The sequence below is a fragment of the Pipistrellus kuhlii genome, unplaced genomic scaffold (assembly GCF_014108245.1).
Source record: "Pipistrellus kuhlii isolate mPipKuh1 unplaced genomic scaffold, mPipKuh1.p scaffold_m20_p_6, whole genome shotgun sequence".
In the NCBI taxonomy this organism is placed as follows: domain Eukaryota; kingdom Metazoa; phylum Chordata; class Mammalia; order Chiroptera; family Vespertilionidae; genus Pipistrellus; species Pipistrellus kuhlii.
Genome location: NW_023425562.1, coordinates 11974742 through 11985362, shown reverse-complemented (window position 1 = coordinate 11985362; position 10621 = coordinate 11974742). Strand labels below are relative to the sequence as shown.

At 40.7% G+C, this 10621-nt stretch overlaps 1 protein-coding gene across 1 annotated transcript in view; it reads right to left on the bottom strand.

Annotated features, from left to right (window-relative positions):
• Window positions 1-3079: 3079 nt before the first annotated feature.
• PIK3C3 (phosphatidylinositol 3-kinase catalytic subunit type 3) overlaps window positions 3080-10621 on the bottom strand; it is a 66438-nt gene continuing 58896 nt past the window's right edge. The window contains exons 22-25 of the mRNA XM_036418637.2: window positions 8252-8420; window positions 5595-5685; window positions 4410-4535; window positions 3080-3307 (exon numbers count right to left, since the gene is read on the bottom strand). Of these exons, the coding sequence (XP_036274530.1) occupies window positions 3293-3307; window positions 4410-4535; window positions 5595-5685; window positions 8252-8420 (401 nt within the window). The 3' untranslated portion in view covers window positions 3080-3292. The remainder of the gene's footprint in view (window positions 3308-4409; window positions 4536-5594; window positions 5686-8251; window positions 8421-10621) is intronic.

The window sequence follows — 10621 nt, the reverse complement described above, 5'->3', positions numbered from 1 at the left end:
CCCAGGCCTAGAACTAAGTTTTAAGGAGCTGAAATGACAGGTAAAGTCTCTCTGGGTCCTATGTGTAAGGAGAGTGCTCAGGGGACTGGTGTCTCGCTCCAGTCTAGGAAACTTGGAGGACAAGAGGTAGTCAGTGTATGACTTTGGAGGAAGAGTAAGACAGAGTCACTGCTTTGGCGGGGCAAAAAATGCTTAAGCATTTTTCATGGACTAGAGGTGGCCAATACAGGAGAGAGAGCTGGACTAGAACTAAGTAAAATCCCACACAAAAAAAATTGCCAGGGAGGATGGAGTGTTCTTGAAATAAACTGCCAAAGAGAAGGACTGAGGGCACGACAGCTGAGCAGAGAAAGTCACTGGTCACTGGTAGTCCCTTCGGGGCCTCTAAAAGCCCACCCAAGCATGCACGCTCCAGAAAGAGCCTCAAACTTAGTGGCCAGAACATTACAGCTAGGTCCGGGTATTCTCCTCCCTCCTAGTCTCCCAAGGTTTGAAGGGTCAGAAACGATATCCCAGGCAGTAAGGGAGAGGTCTACAGAAGAGAAGGTGGATGGATGGTGATCCAGAACTCATCTTCCTATCTACAACAAAAGTCTGTCTCAGAGATGGCATGCCTTCTCACCAGGGAGGTTTCACTCCGTCAGTTACAGACCTCTTTGCAGTGCTATTCTTCCTTCTTTTGACTCATCACCATCATCTTATAGCTCTTTTATTGTGTTTAAAAAAAAAAAAAAGTCATCCCTTTAACCAACATCCTCTTTCCTCTGTCCCCTCACTTATCTCCTCTAAAGGAGATGCATATTTAATAAATATACCCCACTTTACTAAGTGCCAATTAAAAAGCTGTAAGTAAAGAATTATAAGAATTCAGAAGGTTGGAGAGGTCACTTTTAACAGGGTTGTTTTGAGAAAATTCTGGAGAAGATGCCAATAGAAATAGGACTAAAACAAAATAGAATTAAGTTAAAAGCTTGTAGGCAACAAAAATGATTTAGATATGTAAAGCAATAAAAAAGTGAGAGAGAAAATGGAGCTTGCCTATTAGTTTGGGCATAAACTTTCATATGAAGCTATGCCAAGGACTTCTCATCTTTACCATGTCTCTAACCTGCATGTGTACTTTATAAAAAGCACAGACCATGTGCCTCTAGAATGTCTCCTAATTACATGCTTCCTTTCTAGCTGGTAACCTCACTCTAGAGACAAATTCACAGATGAGAATTTAGGGGTGAATAAACATTATAATTAATGGAATTCTCTGAAATGGTGTCTTAAGTAAACCGTCTTAATCCCCTCTGTCATTTGATATTTAATATTTATTTAGCACCAAGAGAATGAACTATTCTTTTCCTTCCAAAACAAAGTCACATACTATGCACATGTTAATTTGCAAGGATTATTACTGTATTGTTCTTCTCATTTTTTGTTTATTCCTTTTTCTCAAAGTTGCATGAGGCAAAAAAGCTAGACAGATTAGTGGATTTCTAGTCTTAAAAGACAAAAAATCACTTGGTTAAAATCAGAAAAGATATATTAACAGTTCTAGGGGAGCTATTTCATTTTTAAAAAAATATATATTTTATTGATTTTTTATAGAGAGGACGAGAGAGGGATAGAGAGCTAGAAACACTAATGAGAGAGAATCAGCTGCCTCCTGCACACCCTCTACTGGGGATGTGCCCACAACCAAGGTACATGCCCTTGACTGGAATCGAACCCGGGACCCTTCAGTCCGCAGGCCGATGCTCTATTCACTGAGCCACACCGGTTTTGGCTAGGGAAGCTATTTCAAAAGTCATCTAAAAACTAAGCTGAATCAAACAAGATTTACTTCAGAAAGATAGTTTATGCTTAAATGTATATGTAAAGATATCTTGGGCTCCATACCAAAGGCTGCTTCAGGTTACCTTTTGGGTACATTTTCATATCCTAAAGTATTTACAACCTAGGACCATGGTCGGCAAACTGCGGCTTGAGAGCCACATGTGGCTCTTGGCCCCTTGAGTGTGGCTCTTCCAAATATTACAGCCTGGGGGAGTCTATTTTGAAGAAGTGGCATTAGAAGAAGTTTAACTTTAAAAAATTTGGCTCTCAAAAGAAATTTCAATTGTTATACTGTTGATATTTGGCTCTGCCGATTAAAGAGTTTGCTGACCACTGACCTAGGAGAACTGGGAACTATAGTTTAAAAAATAACAACCCAAAACCAATATTTATAAGGGGAAATGAATGTCTTATTTAAAATGAACTGTAAAAGAATGAACCATAACATGTAAATCTTTAAATATCGTGAATTAGGCAAAAACAAATACTGTGGGCAGAAGTGAAGAAGGGATAGACAAAACAAAACAAAAAAACTTCTAAACTCAGACAATCCAAATTCATATAACTGCTCTCCTGATGTGATGACGGAAAAAAAAGGACATTTCAAACTCAAAGATTATAGTGTTTTACTATTCTATACAATAAAAGACTAATATGCAAATCAAAAGAAGGGTGGAACGACCACTCGCTATGACGCACACTGACCACCAGGAGGCAGATGCTCAACACAGGAGCTGCCCCTTGGTGGTCAGTGCACTCCCACAGGGCGAGTGCCGCTCAGCTGGCTCATGGCTGGTGAGCACAGCGGTGGTGACAGGCAGCATCTCCTGCCTCTGCTGCAGGCAGGCAGTAAGGAGTAAGGGGTCCCAGACTGTGAAAAGGCACAGGCTGGGCTGAGAGACCCTCCCCCCCCTGCCCAGTGCATGAATGTGTGCACCGGGCCTCTAGTTACAGAGCATAAAATTCTCCCAAACTTTTTTTTTTTTTTAAATATATATTTTATTGATTTATTTTTACAGAGAGGGAGAGAGAGGGATAGAGAGTTAGAAACATCGATGAGAGAGAATCATCCATCAGCTGCTTCTTGCACACCCCCTACTGGGGATGTGCCCGCAACCAAGGTACATGCCCTTGACCGGAATCGAACCTGGGACCCTTCAGTCCGCACGCCAACGCTCTATCCACTGAGCCAAACCGGTTTCAGCCCAAACTCTTATATATATGTACATGAGCCTAGAATTAGCCTCTTATGTCCTAGGTTATTAAAATGTGTACATTTAAAATAAATATATACAATATTTTAAAACAAAAACCTTCAAGAACATATTTAAGCACTGCCATCCAAGGGATTCAGACACCATGTAACATTTAGGATATACAGCATCTGGAAGATTAAACATTCTTGCTTGCTTGTTACTTCGAAGTCTTCATTATACACAGGTTGCTTCTTGGGGGACCAAACCCAGTTTCATTTTCTCCAGTACTATAAAAATTAACAACACAAAGAAACAAAGGAAAATAATTAACTTGAATGTTCACACAGAAAGAGAAACAATAGTTATAGATTTATAAGATGCTTAGAACAAGATAAACGCGTTCTTTTTACGAAAAAAATAAATAAAAAATACCCTTAGCTTATTCTAGTCCTTTAAAAAAAAAAACAGTCTTCTGTAGCATGGTTCAGTGGTTGGGGGCCGACCTATGAACCAGGAGGTCATGGTTCTGTTCTTGGTCAGGGCACATGTGGGCTCAATCCTCCATGGGGAAAAAGGGGTTGTGCAGGAGGCAGCCAATAAATGATTCTCTCTCATCATTGATGCTTCTCTCTCTCTCTTTCCCTTCAACTCCGAAATTATAGAAAAGGAAAATTAAAGAAATGATTAAAGACCCAAATAAGCTTTGATGACCCAGTGGATATTGGGTGAGGGGGAAGTCCAAGCAGACAGGCTTTGAGCTTGGAAAATTAGAAGTCAGGAAGGCGTTCACAAAGAGAGGCATGTGAGGGTGGAGAGGAAAGAGGCCTACTTTTTCTGTTTGCTAACCATATTCTTAATCATCATTATGAAATCCATAATTAAAACGGGTTTTAAATCTGAGGCTTATCAGCATCAGCTAGTACGGAGAGGTCTCCCCTCATCAGACATTTGTATGAAAGATGTTGCTAACAACAAGTCTTCGGATACACCTTTTCAATGTGTGGTATGCATTGCTTTTCTCAGCCTCGAAATCCTTCCCTAAGACTTCACCGTTCACCAAAACTTAACAAGTGTTAAGTCTCAGCTGCCATGGCCTCCACTAAACCCAAAATCATTTGCAAGAGGGCTTATAATCATCACTGACCACAGGGGACAAAGACACCATGTTGACATTCCACTACAGAATGAAAGAAAATCTAAGTGGGATGCTTGAGAGTTAACTGTACATGAAACATGTTCACATCAGATTGTCGGTGAGATATCCAAAAAGGCTTGATCCCCCAAAACATCCCAGAAGAGACAGGAGCTGGCATGAGGAGTGTGGCTCCATGAGGACTCGGGGCAGCAGGCGGAGAAGTGGGAGAAGCACGCTTTCCTCGGGGCACGGACCTGGGCAAACTTGTGGATCTGCTCCACCACCGCAGCAAACAGGGCGTGGACACTCTCGTCAATCAGACTCTGCATGTAATGCACCGCCTCCTCGTCCGACAGGTCCAGGCGGAATTTATCCTGCACCTGCAAGGCACAGTCTGTTAGTGTTCTGAACAAAGAGAACCAGGCGTATTTCAAAGATACTTAAACGATATAGACAATACAATGCTATTTCTACGCCAAAGAAATAATTTGTGACTTATAAGGAATTCTGAAAACTGTTCATTTGAGTGTGGAAGTTTACTGTTTTTGCTATATGCTCTTTAAAAAGATCTTTTTATTGATTGATTGGTTTTTAGAAAGAGAGGAAGAAAGGACCAGTTATGTCAGAACTCAGAGCTCTTGGTGCCAATTACTATTTTCCACCACCAGAGAAATTCCATCACTGACACTGCTAGTTCCCTTTAGAAAGTTTATAATTCAAGTTAAAAAAGCTATACTATCTTTCTTTGAAGCTGAATACTGATAATCATAGTGATATTTAAGATCATCTTGTGTTATTTTTGGGTAAATAAAGTACTTTACATACACACCCCTCCTTCTTCATGAATAAAGAGTCAGATATTGATTAGAATAAAAATCTTCAAATCTATTATCCTTCCTTTTATCTCTTGCTGAAACTCATAGTAAGAGCTTGGAATAACTGTGCATCTACATGATGGCTTTCCTGTGTTCTCTTTGCAGGCTGAGAGAAAAAGAAGGACTCTGCTCTCCTAATACAGTAGAAACCCCTGTGACGATGGATATGAGTGGGAAGGACAAACAATGGTTGATTTCTCCAAAATGCTATTGGAATATTTTGCTTCTGAGCCTAGCATGCTTAGCCTGGGAGTCCCAGGAACCAGGTATCCTATTACGATATTAAAGAAGAGCGAAACTATTTAGGACAGAGAGTAAGGGCTGCAGTAGAAAGCTTTCTCTCCAAATACAGTGACCTATTCTTGTGACTGTGGGTATGAACTGGAAGGGGGCAGAGCTGAGAGGCTGCTGTATTATGGAATACGCAGAAAATTATCCATAAGGTCTCTGTCTTAAAATTTATTACTTAAGAATGTAGGGGCCGAGAAAACAAGGGGAGATGGGTTGTTAAATCTTTCATATATGAAAAGAAGACTGCGATGTGTGAGGATGTATAGAAATTACCTTTTTCACAGTTTTGTCTGGTTCAAGAGCAATATCTGGAATGTTTGCATCCACCATCAAGGAAAATAAGTTCAAAATTAGATTAGAATACCTAAAGGTGATTGGGAAAAAATAGCAATTCGTTAGAATTTAGCAGTTCTGCTCATATAAAAAACACTCCTAGAAACAGTGGTACCTGGATCTCTATAACAATCACTACTGCCCCGAAGGAAAACGAAATGTGAGGCTATTCACGAGCTGTCTCAATGGAAAGCAAGCCTCGAAAAAATACCTTACTCCGGGGTCTTGATATAATGCCATTTCCAGGCCCTACACTTTGGGACAAACTTTTGGAGTAATCATCTGATAATGACTTTTTTTTTCTTCAGTTTTTAGGGAGTACATTCTTTTTAATGGGGTATAAGAGAAGCCATTTTATTCCTAATTAGCATTTGGCTAAGCAATAAAGACCTGCCTTTGCTCAATGATGACAAGGACCTGCCATGCTAAGACCACCGCAGTGCCAGGGGTAAATGCATGAAAGGGAAACACTGCGATCCCACTAACCATTCGGGATACCCTCGAGAGACACGAATCACCACCTTAGAAACCAGTGACTGGGGTGATAGAAGCAATGCAAAATGAAGGAGAAAACAGCTAGTACCCTATAGTATTAAAAATGGACAAGATATTAAAATATCATCATCTTTGGATTATGCTGAACCTGACAGGAACTATAGGTTTATCCTCACCAAACGTCAAACTTGCACCTTACTCCAAACAAAGAGAAGGAGTGCTACTGTTCTACAGGCTCATCCAGAGGTGGAGCCGAGGGAATGGGGCAAATGAGTGCACAGAGGCACAATCCACCCCCTGCCCCAAACCCCCTCCTGGAACAGCCATGCTCTCAGAGGCCCCTCAGCAAGCTAGTGATGAAAGGAGGTTCGGATTGGACTTTGGAGGTGGGTGTGAGTAAGACAGCTTTGGATGCAGGTGATACAGGTGTTTAGCTGGTCTCAGGAGAAGGGCCAACATACGTTCCCTGCACTGTCCTCTCTAGGGCATGGAGGCCAGGAAGCAGGAGGTAGAGAATCCTCATTTCAGCCACCTGCCTATCCATAGTGTGAAAAAGCTCAACCTGTGACATAAAAACCATTTACTACTGGAACTGCAATGATAATGAACTAAAGACAAAAATGACTATACACATAAACCTCAAATTACCTAATATGAATATTTTATATTACTCATGAAAGCCAAGAGGGACTATAATGAAAATTTCTACCTTGATATAATCCTCTCATAAAATTAGGCCCTTACTCACTGATTCTCTGTGGAAAAAGTATGATGATATCAAAACAGTTTTAACTTAGCTTGAAGTTACTGGTTTCCTTGTGGGAACTGATAAAAAGCATATCACGATGTCATTTCCCTTCTACTCAAATAGTTTTATTCATTCAACCAACAAATATTTACCAAGCACTCACTCTCTGCACTGCTCTAGACATGAAGGACATAGTGGTGAACTGATCAAGGCTCCTACATTCACGAAGCTCACATTTGGAGGAGGTTGAGAGCTCATACAATAAACTGTTTAAGAAAATAATGTCCTACCAGGGTGACTGATACAAGATTTAAAAAATAAAGTAAAATAGGAAATGGACAAGGTGGGAAGTCACTTTAAGGAAGTATGATTTTATTCTAAATGTTCTGAGAAGTCAGTGAGTTTGAAGAGTGGAACAGCACACTGAGATCTGCATTTCTGAAAGCTCACAGTGGCCACCTTGTGGGGAATAACAATGGAGGTGGGGGGGGGCAATGGTAAGATATGTACACAGATAATAATTTAATAAAAAACAAAACGAACAAACAAACAATGGAGGCAGGGGCATTTTCAGACTCCAGGGGAAGAGAAACAATATGGAAGTGATCGAGCTATATTCCGGGGATGGAGTGGGTGACACACAGGTGGAGGTGGGGAGAGAGAACAGGGGCTGAATCTCACGACGGATTTAGCCTAAGAAATGGGAAGGTGTGGTTACCCATCAAAATAATAATGAAGAACAGGATTTAGGGCAGGAAATCAGGAATTCCATTTTAAACATACTGAGCCTGAGATGCCTACTAAGTTCACAGCAATGATAGGCAGTTGGGTGTATCTCAGAGGAGCTATCAGGGCTGATGGGATTAGTTTGGTGTCATCAGCATTTGGATCCTGTTTAAAGTTGCAAGGCTGGATTAACTGCTTACGGAGAGAGTTAAGGGAAAAAAGTTTAGAACCCATAGGCTGCTAATGAAAACTGTAGACATTCATTGTGCAGAGGTAGACAGAAGAGGACAGGAACCAGCAAAGAAGAAGTGACCAGTAGGAACAAAGCAAACAGGAGAGAGGGCTACACCAAGTATAAGAAAGGTTTTTAGAAACAGAGACATGGTCAGCTGTGCCAAAGATGCGAGGAGCAAAAATGGCAATAGTTATCCCTGTATATCCTGATGAAATTAGTTTCCACAGCCGAGTAAGACTAGCGGCCTTACCAGAGAAGGCGAAGGAAGAAAAAGAGGCAGGTAAGTGGAAATGGGGAAGGGAACTTTCTAAAGTAGATGTTTGAACAGCTCTATTTTTCTTGGTCTATGAAATGAGTTTAGCAAAATTCTCTCCGCTGAGCACACCCGCTTACCTTCGCAGGTGGAGGAAAGCCGTGTAGCACTGCTTCCGGAACTCCTGGTACTGCTCACTCTGCGTGCCCCCCATGCCTTCCACCATCTCTTTATTCAGCTTCATTGGAGGAGGGAGAGGCTTCGGATCCCGACCCAAGATATAGCCAAAGTCTATGTGGAAGAGTTTACCTAGGTGGTGATAAGAAACACATTTGTTTCCATAATTATGATAAGGTACCAGAAAGCGGATTACGTCATACATTCAGTAAAGTGGTTTCTCTTCATAAAGACTATCACTATCAGTTCATGACAAAGTCTATTGCATTGATGACTCTCTAATCCCAGGCTTGGGAGTAGCCTTCGGAGCATATCTTAGTTCATTAAACTCACATTCACCCAGCTAAAATTATGCTTAAAATCACCCCGCAGTAATATTAAAAATTTAATTCCTACTTTTAGATCTCCATAATCCAGTTAGCAAAGCCTGAACAACTTCTTTAAGATGTTAGTATAAATAGTATCTTGTAGCAACTTTCTCATGCTAACGTTTCAGCGAGCTACCCTTCATATAGCAGAAGACCATTTTTTAAAAGTATTTCTAGGGCGAAGCCACAATCCCCTGCCAAAAAAACCTTATATTTCACATTATACTATTAGCTGAAACATTTCCAGATAATCTGTGTCACTCATTACCTGCAGACTAAGAAACCATGCACAGTGTTCATATCGGCCAAGAGCTTAATATAGCTGCACTGCCCACGAAGACAAGCCTGGGGCAGCCATCTGAACTCACAGACCAGGGATGTAATAGGATTGTTCACTGGAGAGCAGTGGTCGCCAACCTTTCGGACCTCACAGACCACCAGTAGTCCACTGCTTTAGAGCATGCTTCACCATAGAATTCATAAACATGCTGTGATTTACAAGCTGTATAAGGCAGGGATGCTACTATTTCTTTTCCAATATTTCAGCTCGGTGTAGATTAACATTATTTATTTACTTATCTTTCTCCTCCACATTTAACTGTTAAAGAACCATTAAGAGTATCATAATAAAAAAATTGTTTCCTTTATTTTTGTTATAGTTTTAAAACCTGGGATAATGGAGATTCAATGTGGCTATTCTGCATTTATTTAACCGAAATCAGCTCAATTTTACATTTACAGCTTAGACAACTTTCAATAATATTGTTGATGTGAGAAATTCTGTTCTAGAAATCTGAAAGTTCTTATAATGGGTTTGTTTTGTTTTAAAATTTCTTATCTTCGTTTCCATGAAGATTCTGTATAATAAAAGCCTAATATGCAAATTGACCAAACAACGGAATGACTGGTCACTATGACACACACTGACCACAGGAGCTGCCCTCTGGCAGTCAGTGTGCTCCCACAGGGGGAGTGGTGCTCAGCCAGAAGCTGGGCTCAAGGCTGGTGAGTGCAGGGATGGTGGCAGGAGCCTCTCTCGCCTCTGCTGCAGGAAGACATCCTCCTGAGCGGTCCTGGATTGTGAGAGGGAACAGGCCAGACTGAGGGACCCCCCTCCCGATGCACAAATGTCATGCACCGGGCCTCTGGTCTATAATAAAAACAAAAAAGGCCACCATGGCCGGGTAGCTCAGTTGGGTGAAGAATTGTCCTGTACGCTAAAAGGCAGCGGGATCGATTCCCAGCGAGGCAACCCATAGATGGTTCTCTCTTACACGATATCTCTCTCTCCCTAAAATCAATACAAACATATTCCTGGGTGAGGATTAAAAAATAATAATAGCGAAAGAGGCCAAATCTGGATCTTCTAAATGCTACCTTAGTAGTAGTACTTTAGTGTTATTTCAGTGTTTTTGACTGAGTTAGTATCCAACAGCAAGGCAACTTTAATAGCTGCAGGGTGATACTAACAGAGGCAGGAGTAGATCTACCTTGAAATTACATGGCAGCATCTTGAACAATAAAGGTTATGACGTAGGTTCAAGTAGAGAAAAGCGGTATATCACCTGGGATATATTAACAATACTCTGAACTCAAACTTCCACTATATGATCCATACCATTGTTGCACTGCAAGTGACAACTTCAATTTACTTTTGTCACATTAATGTTGCTAGATTAAATTTTGCAAGTTTGTAACATGATTTAATTCATAAATCTGATTTTTAGCTATGTAAGAGAACATGTACAAGAAGTTAATACCAGGTTTTATGTGGTCCATACTTAAGATTATAAAATGCAATATGACAACACAGGGGGTTTCATTTCTGTTTAAAACAGTTTTGTGTATTAGTCATAATTGAATAACACATTTCAGAATTCCAAAATAGGCTCCAGAGGTCTCTAAACACAATGAAATCAAGTTTTTGGAAAATCTTGAGTTCACTAAATTCCCACATGAAGTCCA